The following is a 17,489-nucleotide window of genomic DNA, read 5'->3' on the forward strand; positions in this document are numbered from 1 at the left end:
ACAGATATCCTGCTGTAAGCGGGTCTTGGGGTAATGAAGTCCCTTTAGGTTATAGATACTGGTTATTATAAGCTATTGCAACCAAGCATTGATGAATCATAGTTTTAGGTCGCTTTTGAAATAGCTTAATTTCGCGCATCGTTCAAAATCGTATACCCTCGCTTGACTTCGCTGTTGCGGTGCTGACATACATACGCATATACTATGTACCATATAGTATAATCATAAAATTTGCTATTATCGATTAAGATATAAATGACAAACATTCCGTAAATTTAAGGCACACATACAAGCGCCCACAAATACATACATATACATGTATAAAACATATATGTATGTATGTGTATTAAATATGAAATGTGTGCATATGTGTGTATGCGCTTACGTCCGTATTATGGAGTTGTTATGAATGTCTTCATGCCGTAAATATAAAGAATTCATTGAGATATAAAGAGAAGCTATCCCAAAACGCAACTGAAAGCATTGCAGAGGAGCATTATTTTCCATTGAAAGTTGCTCAGAGTGTGCGCCCATTTAAATACATACATATATTGTATTTTGCATACTTGCATACACTAGCGAACATAAAAATGTAGTAAAGCTGATATTTTTATTAGGTATGCAGATATATTATGAAAAAATATATAAGAGATGAGAGAATTTTACAAATTTTAATAAAGAAAATAAACAATAATAAACGTATATATAATTGTTTACTCTAACGTCCATATTGCAGTTGAAAAATATATGATTTCTTTGAAAAATTTGCAATTTGTATAAAAATGTCACTGAAAGCAGGCTTTCTACTAATTTTTGGTGTGATGAGTAAGAATCAATTTTTATATGCGTGTGAAAGGCAAATAAATTGTACGATCGCTTTAAGACCAAACATTAAGTCACTTAAAAAAATATTTAGAAAATAATTTTTAAAGCTGTTTATATAAGAATCACTTAACATAATCACAGAACACTCCGCTATCTGGAAAACCTCATCTGCCAGATATGTACACTAGCATATACTTAAGTAGCATAGGTTGAGTTAACCATGTGTCGCCAAGCGTGGATATGTACTCTTATAAATATGTATTTATGAACGCGTGTGATTTTTATGTATGAAAATATGTATGTAATTGGGTGTTGAAAATGCAAGCAATTGATTCCAATTAAAAACAAGTTCGCAAATCGGTGCGGTCAAGTGCGAATATGAGGCGCACTACGACGGTGGGGAGCTGACGGAAGCGATCTACAAAAAATAACATATCAAATTTTAAATATAGAATAAATATTAAATATATAAATATCATATTATAAAATCTCGATTTGTGTATGGTGGTGTTTGACGGTATAAAAGTGCAATTGTGTGCTCTTAACAAAGATTCTGGTCAAAAAAAATTGTGGAGATTGTGATTTAAATATATTTTTAATGTTGGTGAAGTTGAATTGTAAATTAAATATATATTTTTTTATGTTTAAAATGTTGTGTTCAAATTATTTTGCTATTTGTGAGTTAGCTGTCATTTGGAAGTTGACGTTTGACAGTTGATTTTTGATTTATCAAAGCTATCTTGGCGTTTGACAGTTAACTTTTGACGTAATAGCTTTGACAATTAATAATTAACGTTCGATATTTGGCGTTTTTTTAAGTTATTATAACATTTGGCAGTTGATTTTCGCATAAGTTCGCGTTATCTTGACATTTTTGCTTTCGTTTAAGCTATTTTGACGGTTGACATTTGGCAGTTGATTTTTTGATTCGTCCAAGTCATCTTGACGTTTGACAGTTGATTGATTACATTCGTTCAAGTTATTTTGACAAGTGACAGTTAACTTTTGACGTTTGAGGTTTGACATTAGAAAATTGACTTTTGACATTTGACTATTGATACTATATATTTGTAATTTGACGCTTAGTGTTTTATAATTTCAATTTTGTTTTTAAGTTAAGTTGGTGTTGATATATATAAGATTATGACTTATTTTGTGTTGGTTAAATCAAAGAAAATTTAGTTAAATATTTTTCAGAGCAATATAAATTAGTTTTCATAATCTCCAAACCGATAAAGTGTTGGCTGGGGAATCTTATTTATTATTATTTAGATTTCTATTGCTCAAAATATGAGCTTTTCTAACGTTTTATAACTTAATTTCGTTGTCAACTGTCATGTCATATAGTATAGTATATATGTAGAACTAAACGATTTGCTTCAATTCAAATTTAATTTTTTATAACTTTAATAAACAATTTGCATTTTCATTCAGAGAAATCTTGCGGTTTCGCGGATATTAATGCATTTTCTTATCAAATAAATTTGGGTATCTTTAATATTTCGGTTTTATATTAAGAATAATGAAATAAAAGTTTCCAGACTTCCCATACAAATGGATTTGAACTATAATTTTAACTTTACTTAACTGTTTTTGTTTGGAAATTTTCATTAGCCACTAAGTGTGCTCGATTTTTCTATTTTTTTTTTCAAGTGAATTTTAAATATTTTATTTTTTAAATTTAATTCTTAAATTGCTCTTACTATTTTTCAAAAAATGCTAAAAAACTCCTCCTATACTATTTCTAATGTGTATTTTCAATCTCTTTAGTGCAGTTCAGTTACTTATTTTGAAAATAAAATGAAGTAAATAAAATAGCATGAATTCACATTGCTTCCAACATTTATCTCCACGCCATTAGTGTTAATAACTTGAACAAATAACAGTAAAGGCTGTCTGCGTTTATTGCCATTCTAATACATTTTAGCTACATTTGTTGTTAAGCTAATAGGAACATTTAACATTATATATAACCAAAATATATGCATTACTGCCATGCTTTTATACTATATACTACTTGTATAAGCGCAAAAATTTACTGTACTAGAGATTATTGTCGCAAATAATACTAAAAACATATTTTTATATTAATATTTAAAAAAAAATTAAAATATTAAAATTAAAAAATCTTAATTTTAAAGATAATTGAAATCTTAATTTTTTACTTTTAAAATTCTTAAAATATATTTTTATTGAATATCTATATTTAATATAAAATTTAATTTATTTAAATAAATAATTTTTTTTATTCATATTTTGCAAATACTTTCACTATATTTTATAGATATTGTTAAAAATGTTATGCTCATGAAAAATTTACATTTCAATTCTCATTCAAAACTTATAAATATCACATATTTAACGCGCAAGCAATTGCTGTGGACTCCACACTCTGCGCTCTATGTGTGCGACAAACTGACACTCCTCCATGTGTTGCGTGTAGGGTGTGAAAATATAAAAACATACAAAACAAATCAAAGAGATATTGCAATTTCTCTTTTATTAAGTGTAATGTATAAAAGACTATAGACATGATAAACAATTTCAGTTGCATCTCAGTCATTGGTGTGTGGTATAGCATTTTTTCGCTGAGAGAATGTGGAAGAAAGCGACGCTGCCACTGCTGCTGCTGCTGCTCACCGCATTACTCTTGGCACAGGTGAGTCGGTGTCATCATTTTTCCCACACTATACTTTTCTATTAGTATTTATAAACAAATCTGACCTTAAACTACATGCAAAACTAAACAAATAAGAAATAGATGAAAGCATTATAATAAACAAGAAACACAACGCACACATACATACAACTACACATATATACATATGTAGAGCTACAAGTTAATCAAAACATCTATTTACTTAGTTGGTCGCTGCGGTATCAACTCGAACGGCGGCAGGCCATGGAGAAGCCATCAGTACCAGTAGTAGTAGCACAGAGCGTTTCGTAGAGACAGCACTGGATCTTAATGACAAAGAGGATGAAGATGCCGACGAAGCAACAGTTGAGACATACGAAGACGACGAGGAGGACACAGAGCGCGGTGCAGCGAGCAGGACAAGGCATGCGACACCACAATTTATGAAAACAATGCCAAACAACGAAGAAGTAGGCGATAGTGAAGAGGTGCGCGAAAGCGAAGAGGCGAGCACACAACTGCGGGACGATGAGCGTGGAGGGCAAGACGATGGCATAGCAGTAGCGAACGACGAGGGTAGTGGCGGCAATGATGGTAGTGGTGGTGAAGGTGCCGCTGCTAGTGCCAGTGCCATTAATGGTGATGATGACGTTGATGGTGTTGGTGTTGATGTTGGCGATGCTAGTGAAGAAACGAGCGAAGTGTCGTCAGTTGAGCAGCGCGAACGCGATCGGCTTGCGTCTATAATGATGCGCGAAGTCACACGACTGATTGATTATGCATTGGAGCAACAGAGATCGGTCGTCAACCAGTTTCTGCAAGACGAAACAATCGAGATGGTGAAGTGTGCGACAATGGAGGCGGTGAAACAGAGCTGCGTCGCATTCATGGCGGATGTGCGAGAGGCACTCAAGCTGAACAAAGGAAATGATTTTCCGACACAACTGGCACAGTTCGGTGTGAAAACATTGATGGCAAGAGATTTCGAAATGTTTGTGCAGCTGCACAATACGACGCGCATAAAGCAGCCGACAGCGGAAAATGTGATTATTGATAATGCGTTCCGTAAAGCGGGCGTGTTGCAAATCGAAGTGGAGTTGCAAAAACGATTTGTGGCGTTCACCAAACTTTTCAACAGCACAGTGGGTGAATATGTCGAAAAGTTGCTGGCGAATGAGCAACAGCAGCAGCGGAGCGATTTCGATGAATCGCTGGTGGATTGGTATCGGAAATATGGCGCAGCGACGAATGTGAGCAGTCAAGTGATTGTCTTGACCAAATTTCTGCCACTGTATAAAGATGTGTTTCACAAGATGAAAATGGATGCGGATTGAGCGATGTTGAGGAGGGTTCAGTGTGAAAAAACCTGCAGGCGCTAAGTAATATAATGCTAGTGTTAAGGAGAAGCAAAATTTTATTTTTATTACTAATACTAATGTCGTATGCCGCTAAGTAAGTTAGTGTATAATATTTGTTTACATCTAAGCATTGTCCCGTAAGTTTTACCTATGTAAATAAAGTATTATTAATTAATTAGACGTAAGTGCCATACAAGCATTGCATTTAATACTCCTTCAAAATTGTTTGGTTTTTTTTTTTTAATTTTAAGCAGCTGCCAAGTAATAAATCAAACTGCAAACATATTTTGTTCAAATTATAGTAATCATTAGACGAGTAGTACATACATACAAATATGCTTAACAAAACTCATATGTTCAGTAAAATTGTGCCCAATAAAATACAACTAATTTTAAATGATTTGTTTACACTTTAAAAATATGTGCAGGTTCAATAAAATCAGGAAGCATAACTCATTGACAAATTTAGAAACAAAAGCGAAATTTCTCGCAGTGCATTTTGTAAGTGCTCACCGAAGTGCCAACATCTCCAGAAAAAGGTGAGAAAATGCAGCCGCCAATTGCTCGCAACAATAAATCAAGGCTTCGCTGGGAGTTCGCGCATTTTGTTGCGGTATTCAATGAGCACATCGACTGCGTGCACAACACTCTTACTCAATTACTCGGCGCAGTGAGAATCGTTGCTATTTCTGGCACACTGAGGAATCCGCTCAGAGATTACAAACCGCAAGCACAAATACAAAACAGCAGCCCCTTGTTGTAGTATGGCGATTTACTGTCGCATTGAAGTTATAGTTTCCCGTTTACCACGTAGTTGTTCAGGATGAATTGTTGCATAGATCAGGTGCCTTTCTTTATCTTTCAAGAACACTTCGATAATACAGATAACACGATTGTCTTATAGTTTTGTTCGCTGCCAATAAAACAATACCTTTCATATTAGTTTTGACTACGGTTGGGGGCAGAAGACTCGTCAAGGTATGTATATAGACTACTAGCTTGTAGAAAGGTATCGGGATTGGAAGTAATAAGGATATTTGGCTTGCCTAAAATTAACTGTTAATAATCACATAAATATTTTTCTTTTACTTACATATATATTTACTAAATATTTTCAAAATAATTTTTTATAATTTTTTTCTACAAGCATAAATCTAATAACCGCTATCTACAAATATTAACGCAAATGTACGGAAAGGAATAAAACATTCAAATTCATTCATTTTTGAAATTCAAAAACAACTTTTGCATATTTGAGCACGCAAATTAATTTCGACATCTTTCGCTTGGCTGCTCATTCCAGTTGAAGCTAGAAAATAGTGTCTGTGAAGTGCTTGAATCAAAATAAAGCGCGCTCAACGCCAAATATTTTACGTTAGGTTATGAAATACTAATAAGAAGTCAATTATTATTTGCCTTCAAGTACAATTTTGAAACTGCTATATAATTAAATGCTAAATTTCTGCTCACTTTAGATTGATTTGAGCAAATGAAGCTTACTAAAATTCTATCAAAGAAAATGATGTGGAAGAAGGCTACTATAGCGTTGTTAATTGCGTGCATTTTGTTGCAGGTACTATATATATGTTGTTTTTAATTCGAAAAATAAAATAAACAAATCTAACTTTTATTAAATATTATTAAAAATTAACAGCAAGTGTCAGCGCGTGATAGTGACGAAAGCTCCAGCTCATCATCATCCTCATCAGAATCTTCCGAAGAGTCGCCGAAGGGTAGAAATAAGCCTTCCTCTGACAGCAGCTCTAGCTCTAGTTCTAGCGAATCTGTTGAAGATCACAAGGCAGATTTTGAAAAGTTATTCAACGATTTTGCAGATAAGTATTACGATTTCGTGAAGTCCGTAAACGACAAACGGAAGTCTGTGGCCAAAAAGTTTAGTGAAAACAAATTAGTTTCAAAAGTTAAGATTGCAGCTGTGGATGAACTTAAGGTTAAACTTACAATAAAGATTGGCGATGACGACGCATTTAAGAATATCCAGAACTCGGAGGATGCTGCTTTGATTTTGCGTTACTTTAAAAACACCATCGTGGCCATAACCGAATTAAGCGAATTGATATTAAAATATCATAGCTTGAAAAAACCGACTGCTGAAGAGATACTAATACAGGAAGCGCTCGAGCAGTGCGACGCTTATGAATTGCTCGAAAAAATACAGAAACGTTTCGAAGATTTCTGCAAATCGTTCGGCGAAAAGGTACGCGATTATGTGAAAGACTTAACGAAGACGCAGAAGGCTAAGGAGACTAAAGTCGTCAACTGGTATGAGGAATTCAAGTCAACCGATGGTTTCGGAAATGAAGTTATTAAACTAACCGAATTCTTTTCGATCAGCCAAACAAATTTGTAAAACATATTATATATAAGTGGTGAATTGAGAAATAAATATTAAAGCAATTGAAGTATATTTTGAAATAGCAAATGTCTGCATCTTTTTATTAAAAATAAAATATTTTCGTGTGAGGAAACAGAGAAAAAATTTAACAGCAATTGTAGTTCCATAAATGTTACGATCTTAAATAGTTAGTATCATATTTACTATGTAAAAGAGTCTTGATAAAAAGTGTAGAGAAATTCTAAAAATTTTTAAATTGGGCTCATTTGTTCTATAACACTCCGAAAAAACCTTTTCCTGCGGAAGAGTTCATCGAGAGAGATCAAGATTTCAAGGCTTCCTTATTGGGAAAGTATTAATTCTAGCAGCTCAAAATTTCTTGTATTGATGATAGATAGATAGATAGAACATTTTATTTGAAGAAATCAATTGCTAAGGGTTCCTTGGAAGGATATAGCAGAAACAACGTCTTTTATTATGGATGACAGCAATGGCTTGCTGTTAATCAAGATCAAGCTAGCTGAAGATCTCTACCGAGCAGTTGCTGTTGTATAGACCAATCTGTAGTACGGGACCGTTTCAAAACTGAAGTATTGTAATTTTTTGAACACGCAAAATCTATATTAATCTCTATATAGATTCTATTATATATTGAACCAGGAAATCATATTGTATCTAATAGTTTTCTGAAAACTACAACAAATTTATATGGAATTACAAAGTTTTTGTCTGTGAGTTTTTATAGTTAAATCTTAAAAGGGTCAGTATGTGATTATGTGTTAAGTCTGTAATCTGTCTGTCATACACGATTAACACTGTGCAACCGCAGAATAAGACGTTTTATTGATTCTCGATTATGAAATATTTGATTATCTCTCTCGTGCTATACTAGTTTCGATTTAAAAATTGATTGTACATATACATATATTTATGTATATACATGTGTCAAGCATTTAAGATTTATGATGGCACCACTGATTATTTAATTTTATAAGGAATTTAAGTGGATTAGATTACTTTGGGATAGGTAAGAGCGATGCAATAATTCCTTAAACGGATGAGACCATATTATATCGGTGAAGTGTGCTGATTAGTCTCGTAATGAATGGATAGTCAACCAAATAAGTGCTAAGAAGGGTCTACCTCATAATCTTTCAGACGACTTCGGTAGATGAGATTGTTCACTACTTTTAAATTTACCATATAGGTCTAGCTTTCGATTTTCTCACAAACCAATCATTCATAAAGACACCCCCTGTTTTCCTGCCGCAGCAGCCCCGCTTATCCCCATATACCCTGCAGGCACTTGATTATTTAATTAGCAAAAAACAAGCCTTTATCGATTAAGGATGAATTGTTGCATAGATCAGGTGCCTTCTTTATCTTTCAAGAACACTTCGATAGTACAGATAACATGATTGTCTTATAGTTTTATTCGTTGTCATTAAAACAATACCTTTCATATTAGTTTTGATTACGGTTGCGGACAGTACAAGACTCGTCAAGGTATATAGACTACAAGCTAGTAGAAAGCTACCAGAATTTGAAGTAATAATCACATAAATATTTTTCTTTTACTTACATACATATATATTTGCTAAATATTTTCAAAATAATTTTATATATTTTTTTTTCTACGAGCATAAATCTAATAATCGCTATCTACAAATATTAACGCAAATGTACGGAAAGGAATGTTTTTTATTTCAAATCCAAAAACAACTTTTGCATATTTGAGAACGCAAATTAATTTCGACATTCTTCTGCTTGGCTGCTCATTCCAGTTGAAGCTAGTAAATAGTGTCTGTGAAGTGCTTGAATCAAAATAAAGCGCGTTCAACGCCAAATATTTTACGTTAGGTTATCAAATACTAATAAGAAGTCAATTATTATTTGCCTTCAAGTACAATTTTGAAAGTGCTATATAATTGGATGCTAAATTTCAGCTCCCTTTAGATTCATTTGAGCAACTGAAGCTTACTAAAATTCTATCAAAGACAATGATGTGGAAGAAGGCTACTATAGCGTTGTTAATTGCGTGCATTTTGTTGCAGGTACTATATATATGTTGTTGTTAATTCGGATAATAAAATAAACAATTTTTAACTGTTACCAAATATTCTTAAAAATTAATAGCAAGTATCAGCGCGTCATCGTGACAAAAGCTCCAGCTCATCATCATCTTCATCATCATCCTCATCATCTTCCTCATCATCTTCCTCGTCATCATCCTCATCATCATCAGAATCTTCCGAAGAGTCGCCGAAGGGCAGAAATAAGTGTTGCTCTGATAGCAGCTCTAGCTCTAGTTCGAGTGAATCTGTTGAAGATCACAAGGCAGATTTTGAAAAACTGCTCAAGGATTTTGCAGATCAGTATTACGATCTCGTAAAGTTCGTAAACGACAAACGGAAGTCTGTGGCCAAAAAGTTTAGTAAAAACCAATTAGTTTCAAAATTTAAGATTGCAGCTGTGGATGAACTCAAGGTTATACTTACAATAAATATTGGTGACGACCACGCATTTAAGAATATCCAGAACTCGGAGGATGCAGATTTGATTTTGCGTTACTTTAAAAAAACTATGGTATCCATAATTCAATTAAGCGAATTGATATTAAAATATCATAGCTTGAAAAAACCGACTGCTGAAGAGATACTAATACAGGAAGCGCTCGAGCAGTGCGATGCTTATGAATTGGTCGTAAAAATACAGAAACGTTTCGAAGATTTCTGCAAATCGTTTGGCGAAAAGGTACGCGATTATGTGAAAGACATACCGAAGACGCAGAAGGCTAAGGAGACTAAAATCGTCAACTGGTATGAGGAATTCAAGTCAACCGATGGTTTCGGAAATGAAGTTACTAAACTAACCGAATTCTTTTCGATCAGCCAAACAAATTTGTAAAATATATTATATATAAGTGATGAATTGAGAAATAAATATTAAAGCAATTGAAGTATATTTTGAAATAGCAAATGTCTGCATCTTTTTATTAAAAATAAAATATTTTCGTGTGAGGAAACAGAAAAAATTTAACAGCATTTGTAGTTCCATAAATGTTACGATCTTAAATAGTTAGTATCATATTTACTATGTAAAAGAGTCTTGATAAAAAGTGTAGAGAACTTCTAACAATCTTCAAATTGGGCTTGTTTGTGCTATAACTCTCAGGAAAATCATTTTCCTGCGGAAGAGTTCAAGAGGGATCAAGATTTCAAGGCTTCCTTATTAGGAAAATTTTAATTTTAGCAGCTCAAAACTTCTTGAGTTGATGGTGGATAGATAGATAGAACATTTTATTGGAAGGAATCAATTGCTAAGGGTTCCTCTGAAGTATATAGCAGAAACAACGTCTTTTATTATGGATGACAGCAATGGCTTGCTGTTAATCAAGATCAAGCTAGCTGAAGATCTCTACCGAGCAGTTGCTGTTGTATAGACCAATCTGTTGTACGGGACCGTTTGAAAACTGAAGTATTGTAATTTTTTGAACAAGCAAAATCTATATTAATCACTATATAGATTCTATTATATATTGAACCAGGAAATCATATTGTATCTAATAGTTTTCTGAAAACTACCACAAATTTATATGGAATTACAAAGTTCTTGTCTGTGAGTTTTTATAGTTAAATCTTAAAAGGGTCAGTATGTGATTTTGCTTTAAGCCTGTAATCTGTCTCTTGGAATCATATTCGATTAACACTGTGCAACAGCAGAAATGAGACATTTCATTGATTCTCGATTATCAAATATTTGATTATCTCTCTCGTGCTACAGTACTTTATACACGTGTTAAGCGTTCAACATTTATGATAGCACCACTGATTAAATAATTTTATAAGGTACTTAAGTGGATTAGATTAGTTTGGGATAGGTTAGAGCGATGCAATAATTCCTTAAACGGATGAGACCATATTATATCGGTGAAGTGTGCTGATTAGTCTCGTAATGAATGGATAGTCAACAAAATAAGTGCTAAGAAGTGTCTACCTCATAATCTTTCAGACGACTTCGGTAGATGAGATTATATACTACTTTTAAATTTACCATATAGGTCTAGCTTTCTATTTTCTCACAAACCAATCATTCATAAAGACACCCCCTGTTTCCCTGCCTCAGCAGCCCCGCTTATCCCATATATCCTGCAGGCGCTTGATTATTTAATTAGCAAAAAATAAGTTTGATTGCTCTTTACATTTAATTAATTTTGAAGTACAGTGTTTGGTGAGCTTTTCTTTTCCGGGCAATGCAGCTGTTGCTTTTGTTCATAGCTTTCGTATTGAACACTTACTTTTGTTATTTATTTGGAAAATGTGTATGAAATATGTAAATAATAAATATGTAAAAATTAAGTAAGTGTGATTGTATGTATAGGCATATGCGTATACTATACATACGTATTTACGTTAAGAGATGATAAGACACCCTAGACAGGGCAGTGAATGAAGACCGGGTCACTATTATCGCACTGTATTTAATTAGAATTTTATTTTTTTTTACGTTAAATACAGCTAACAGATGTATTTTCAAATGCATAATGTGAGCTAATAAATTCAAAGAAGATTTTTCAAATTTTCCAAAGCAAATATAAACTGAGAAATGCAACAGCGACCCTCAGTACACGTTGAGACTCAGTAACATTCAGTTAAACTGCTACAATGACAAAAGCTTTCATTATTTTCATAGTCAGCGCTCTGCTGTTGCTGCAGGTAAGTTTGGTTACAACAACAAATATTGCTATATTTACTACTACCATCACATATCGCGTTACAGGTGCAAGCTGTTCCACGCATGCGCCGCGAGGCCGGTGAAGTTGCAGTCGAGCAGAAGCCTGCGAGCACACATACCGCCCGCACTAACGAGAAGTTGAAATTTAGACCGCGTCAGGTGCTTATGACCACAACCCTAGCCGATTTAGTTGGTTTGGCGAAATATGTGACCGAACATGGACGTCCGCTCTTTAACAAGACACTGGCGCAATTGGAGGCTGTACCCGATAAGTGCGCCGGTCTTAAAGCGAACATTACACGTATTTCGGAATATCTGAAAACTAACAAACCCAGTGGGCAATCGGATGCGGCCGAAGACATGTTGGCGCTTTTCGAGTCGATGATCACGCTAACGAGCATATTGCAAGATGCTAACGAAATGCCCCCGGAATTGGAGCAAACAAAGACGGTTCAACAAGCCTTTATCGATAATGGTTCAGATAAGTTCGAGGATGATTTGATGGCCGAATTGAAAGTGGTTTCGGGCAAATTCGAAAAGGCAATCGAACATTACTTATCCATCTTGACGGAGGAGCAAAAGAAGGATGAGACCAAACTAATTGATTGGTATACTAGATTTACAAATGAGAAGGACGATGAGAAGAAGGCAGAATTTTACTCTAACTTCTTTGACACATTCAATCCATAAAGCTGCTGATTATAAGTGCATATATTTTTTTACAATCAAGCATATAATGTTTAACTTTTAAGTAAATAAACAAAACTGAAGTGTATAGAGTTGCTAAAAATATTTTGAGACTTTTTTCAAGATGCTCAATTCTTGTGCTGGGCTTGAGCTCGCTGACTCTACATACTCTCAAAAGTAGTCAAGGAAAGCATGACCTAATTGGCAATAACTTCAAGCTTCTTTCATATTAAAATTGTATGGATGACCGGAATCGCCGGAAATTGCAAAGCTGATAAGCTCGATAGGGAGGGCACGCTACGACTTAATCTAACATAACGTCAGGTTTAACTTTAAGAAACCAACATCAGTGGGAGATTTTTAGAGAGTTTGGGTAACTTTGACTGTTCTTTAATATACTTGTAATATTTCTAATGTTCTGATGCTCATAGAGTTCGAACATATTATTTAAAATTTTTAGTTTAGTTCACTTATTTACATATGTAGATTTCTTTTCTTCTGAAGAATAAGCCGAAATATTGTTGAAATATCTACGGTAAGAATACTAAAACATTAGAAAAAAAGTCAAATTATTGAAGAAAAATCCAAACGTATTTATTTAAAATGGGTCTTTCAGGTAGAGGTACTTTTATCAATAGCCTATTTTGACAGATCTTGCGTGAGTCGTGTCAAGCTGTCATGTTATTTATGTCAGTATCAGTATTATTTGGCTTTTCAACATGGAAAGACTTACGCCTGAACCCCGTTTACAGATCGTAAAAATTTATTACGAAAATTTACTTTATGTAGAGAATGTGTTTCGCGCGCTTTGCTCAACTTATGACCAACTTAATCAGCCTACTGAACGTACTATTTGCAAAACCATCACCCCTCTTAAGACAGCATTCATTATTGGATAATCTTCGACCGAATAGACTGAGAGTGTACACCAAAACCGTGGAGAGTCGTTTCGCCCAATAGCAGACTCGGACTGACGTATGCAATGACTGGGCACATTTTACGTCGATATCTTATAGTGAAAGCGGACAAAATACAGTTTATGCAAGAACTGAAGCCGATCGACCTTCCCAAATGATATCGCCGCGCTCTATAGGTTCTTAAAAAGTTCAATTAAAACTGCCTCACTTAGGACGAAGAGCAACCAGAAGAGATTCAAGAGCTGTCATTTCATCCAGAAAAAACAATGGTTTAGTGTGGTTTGTATGCCGGTGGCGTCGGTCCATATTTCAAATGGCGATCGTTATCGCGCCATGATAACCGACTATTTGATGCCTGAAAGTGAAGCTCGTAATCTCGGCGACGCTTACTGGGTTTGTCCGGAAAGTAATAGCATTGAGTCGATTTAAAAAAAAAAAATTATTGAACCATCATTACAATTCTTTAAAAACTTTCAAAATAGGCTTCTTCTGCGTCGATGCAGCGCTGCCAGCCCGATTTCCAAACATTCACCGAAATAGCCTTGAAAGCCAAGGTGCATGCAGATTGGATCCCCTCTATCGTCTCAAAATGCTTGCTTTTCATCGGCTTTTTCAGATAAGGAAACAAGGAAAAGTCCAGGAGGGCCACATCTGGGCTGTAGGGCGGGTGCGGAAGCTTTGGGATGCCGGCCTTGGTTAGGTAGCTGTTCACAAGAAAGGCGGTGTGAGCCGGGGCGTTGTCATGGTGCAACTTCCAATCGCCTGCGGTGTCATTAACCCTTCGTTTGAGTCTCTTGACAATTTCCGCGTAAAACTTTGCGTTGGCGGTTTGTCCAGGAAGAACAAATTTATGGTAGACGATGCCTTTGGTGTCCAAAAAGACAATGAGTATCGTTTGCATTTTGGATTTGCTCATTCATCAGCGGCCTCTTCCCGGCCTTCCAAAAAGACCTTGTGCTACCGAAACATACAACTTCTTGCTAAAACAACATCTGGATAAGCCTGCTTGATCATAGCAAACGTCTCTGTTGCAGATTTACAGAGTTTCACACAGAATTTAATGGCGTACCTCTGCTCTAACGAACGCTGCATTTTCGACTTGCACCACTCACTGAAAATGTTTGTCCTGATTCTCCAGGTGCTCGGAGATAACTGACTCGTTCGTTAGCTAGAAACGCCTGGTACTTTCTGAACAAACCCTATAGTTTCAACAAGGCGTTGCTATTTCCGTCACATCGCATCAATTAATAGGTGTATTGAGAGAACAGATTATTTAATATTTTTGGCCGGTGGATTGACCATTAAGATCGTGTGAAATCACACCGTTAGATTTTTTCTTGTAAGGATATGTACATACATAAGTATGTAAAGTCTAATGTATATGCGGACAATCCCGCTTCGATTTCCCTTGGGGGAAAACAACACGCATGCCATTCGCCAGTTATCAGTGGGAATGCTCGAACGATCCATTGGAAATTGAACTCAACGAATGCACCATGTGAGATGTAGCCGCGGCCAACATTTGAAAGAGATAATCTCCAAAAAATAAATGCCAAAAAATATTACTTTGAGTGATAATAAACATTCCTCAATAAATTTGAAGTTTCTGTGTTTTTTCTTTGAAAAAGAAAACTTCGAAACGAAGTGACACATTTTAAGTAACACGTTTGAATATTTGGAGAGCTTTGTATGTTGTTAATAAGTAAAGCCTTTTTCTCATTTTTATACACTGGACAGGTAAGTTTGCAAGCAAGTTTGTCGCACTCAGAAGATAACTTCGTCTAGCTGTCCGTTCAATTTTTGAGATATCAATCTGAAATTTTGTACATGTCGTTTTCTCCACAAGAAGCTGCTCATTTGTTGGATCTGCCGATATCGGACCACCAATACCATAAAGCTGCCATACCATCGGATTGACCGGAATAAAGTGCTTGTATGGAACACTTTTTCATTTGACGAGATATCTTCACGAAATTTGGCATAAATTATTATCCAAAATAATACTACAATATCTGCAGAAAATCAGAATCTCGTTCTTGTAAGGAACCTCTTGTATTTGTGAAGGGTATTATAACTTCGGTGCGATGTTTTTTTTCTTGTTTTTGACAGTTATTGCTATACTTAATTAGAAGGTACAAATGACTTGTAAAGCGCATAGCACATTATTAAATTTTATTTTTACACTTTGTTGCTTTATAATAGTTTTTTTTTCTATTATAATTTCATTGACTTTTCAATGTCTCATTTTATTTGATCACATAAATACATATGTGCATACCCAATATATGTATGTATATCTGTAAAGGTATAAACAAAAATATTATTAATTTAATTTTGTGTTACTTTAGTCTGTAGAAATATTGATAAGCAATAAGCAAGGCTCTCATACTTATACGTAAATGCTCTTAATCGTAAATATATGAATCGAATACTACGTTCGTCGCAGATCTTGAACCCAATTTTCATTTAAATATTTGCAAAAAATATTTTTTGCACATTACCTTTTGCTTGTACAGTTGCACGTCCTCTCACAGTTCTGCATATAAATAGCTTGCTTGAGTTTGGAATGCTTTTAGTCTGCATCGAGACTTGAGAGAGCGTTTTGAAAACAAAGCAAAGATGTTGAAAGAAGTTTCGTTGTTGGCATTCGCACTGCTTTTACTAATACAGGTTGGAAACTTAAATAAAAAATGTATATTTCTATTATAAAATATTATTATACTTTTTTTGCCAGTTTACCGCGGGCTTACCGAGACCATCTTCCTCGAAATCGGAGGAAGATAATACCATTCCACATGGTACAACAACCACCACGCCATCAGCACTCAACAGTGCTACGTCAAGTGCCCGCAAGCAACTAGAAGCGAATGTTTACAAAAGCTTTGAAAACTTTTTAGACTTCCGTTTACAACGCACCAACAAAATTGTCCAAGATGTGCTTGCCGATCCTGTAATGAATAGCATCGATAGTCCAGCTATGGAGGAGGAAAGAAAGGTACTTGGGAAATATGTGAAAGACTCTAAGGAAGCCTTAATTGCAGTTTTGCCTGCCGACAAAAATGACCAACACAATCGGTTCTTCTTTGCAATCGGTAAAGATTTAGTGCTGGAAAATTTCAACAGCTTTAATCGAAGACGTGCATCGAAAACAGTAGAGCTGACACCAGAACAACGGGTCTCATGGAATGCTTTAAAGAAGCATGGTGTACTCGAGTACAATGAAGAGATAGAGAAACGTACGAAAGACTTTGCCTACCAAATAGTCGATGATTTCGATTATTATGTGAAAGCTCTCCCAGCGGCCGAAAAGGAGAAGGAAAAGGAAATGGTGGAAGTTTGGAATATGTATAAAAATAATGCTCTTGGATTGGATAAGGCTGAATTTGGGCAAAGATTGTTCTTGGAATTATTCCAGTTTGATTCCAAGGCATAATCGTTTTGAATTTATGGTATATGTGTGCTATAAATATGTAATTAAATTTACGAAAAAACAATAATAAAAGTAAATATCGAATATCGAATATGGGCATTGTTGGTTTTTAGGAGGATTACTTAGTAAAATATAAACAAAACAATTTCTCAACGAACGCTTTCATTTTTCAAATGCTGTTTTTAATAATGGACTAGCTACTTTAGATTTTACAAACGTTGCTCAATTCATCGCCTTTGCTTGCTTTCTCAGAAATTCAAAAGAGGTTTATCGGCGTATTTGGTTAATGGCAGAAATGTGTATTTGATAAACCTGTACGAGTACCAAAGTCACAAGAGCAGGTGTGAGGAGAGGGTCCAGCTCATAATCCTAATAATATTTTTTTATAGAATTCAAAAATAATAAATAAAATATATTTATTTTAGAGTTGCACTTTATTCGTATGATTGATAAGAGTACGAGCATTGCTCTCTTGGTTATAAGCAAGTATAAATATATGTATATAGGAATACTCTTATTAAGGTATGTATGCCTCAAATGCAAT

At 34.8% G+C, this 17,489-nt stretch overlaps 5 protein-coding genes and 1 long non-coding RNA gene across 6 annotated transcripts; 5 read left to right on the forward strand and 1 right to left on the reverse strand.

Moving 5' to 3' along the window:
• The first annotated feature begins 3,372 nt into the window (after positions 1 to 3,372).
• LOC126751981 (uncharacterized) lies at positions 3,373 to 5,218 on the forward strand. The gene is made up of 2 exons (XM_050462495.1): positions 3,373 to 3,484; positions 3,691 to 5,218. The coding sequence occupies exons 1-2, from the start codon at positions 3,422 to 3,424 to the stop codon at positions 4,795 to 4,797; spliced, it is 1,170 nt and encodes a 389-aa protein (XP_050318452.1). The 5' UTR covers positions 3,373 to 3,421; the 3' UTR covers positions 4,798 to 5,218.
• Positions 5,219 to 5,621: 403 nt separating this feature from the next.
• On the forward strand, positions 5,622 to 7,264 carry LOC126751990 (uncharacterized). The gene is made up of 3 exons (XM_050462509.1): positions 5,622 to 5,799; positions 6,297 to 6,394; positions 6,476 to 7,264. The coding sequence occupies exons 2-3, from the start codon at positions 6,311 to 6,313 to the stop codon at positions 7,190 to 7,192; spliced, it is 801 nt and encodes a 266-aa protein (XP_050318466.1). The 5' UTR covers positions 5,622 to 5,799; positions 6,297 to 6,310; the 3' UTR covers positions 7,193 to 7,264.
• Positions 7,265 to 8,630: 1,366 nt separating this feature from the next.
• On the forward strand, positions 8,631 to 10,156 carry LOC126751989 (putative uncharacterized protein DDB_G0281733). The gene is made up of 3 exons (XM_050462507.1): positions 8,631 to 8,683; positions 9,124 to 9,231; positions 9,314 to 10,156. Exons 2-3 carry the CDS (start codon positions 9,178 to 9,180, stop codon positions 10,082 to 10,084), a joined length of 825 nt encoding a protein of 274 aa, XP_050318464.1. The 5' UTR covers positions 8,631 to 8,683; positions 9,124 to 9,177; the 3' UTR covers positions 10,085 to 10,156.
• Positions 10,157 to 11,780: 1,624 nt separating this feature from the next.
• Positions 11,781 to 12,703, forward strand: LOC126752001 (uncharacterized). The gene is made up of 2 exons (XM_050462518.1): positions 11,781 to 11,892; positions 11,957 to 12,703. The coding sequence occupies exons 1-2, from the start codon at positions 11,842 to 11,844 to the stop codon at positions 12,599 to 12,601; spliced, it is 696 nt and encodes a 231-aa protein (XP_050318475.1). The 5' UTR covers positions 11,781 to 11,841; the 3' UTR covers positions 12,602 to 12,703.
• Positions 12,704 to 15,658: 2,955 nt separating this feature from the next.
• On the reverse strand, positions 15,659 to 16,070 carry LOC126752018 (uncharacterized). Its single transcript, XR_007665955.1, has 2 exons — positions 16,017 to 16,070; positions 15,659 to 15,812 (listed from the first exon to the last, which is right to left on the reverse strand). It is a non-coding gene; the product is annotated as an uncharacterized LOC126752018 (long non-coding RNA).
• On the forward strand, positions 16,070 to 17,036 carry LOC126751993 (uncharacterized). The gene is made up of 2 exons (XM_050462512.1): positions 16,070 to 16,185; positions 16,250 to 17,036. The coding sequence occupies exons 1-2, from the start codon at positions 16,135 to 16,137 to the stop codon at positions 16,946 to 16,948; spliced, it is 750 nt and encodes a 249-aa protein (XP_050318469.1). The 5' UTR covers positions 16,070 to 16,134; the 3' UTR covers positions 16,949 to 17,036.
• The last annotated feature ends 453 nt before the right edge of the window (positions 17,037 to 17,489 follow it).

The sequence above is a fragment of the Bactrocera neohumeralis genome, chromosome 3 (genome assembly GCF_024586455.1).
Source record: "Bactrocera neohumeralis isolate Rockhampton chromosome 3, APGP_CSIRO_Bneo_wtdbg2-racon-allhic-juicebox.fasta_v2, whole genome shotgun sequence".
Lineage (NCBI taxonomy): Eukaryota > Metazoa > Arthropoda > Insecta > Diptera > Tephritidae > Bactrocera > Bactrocera neohumeralis.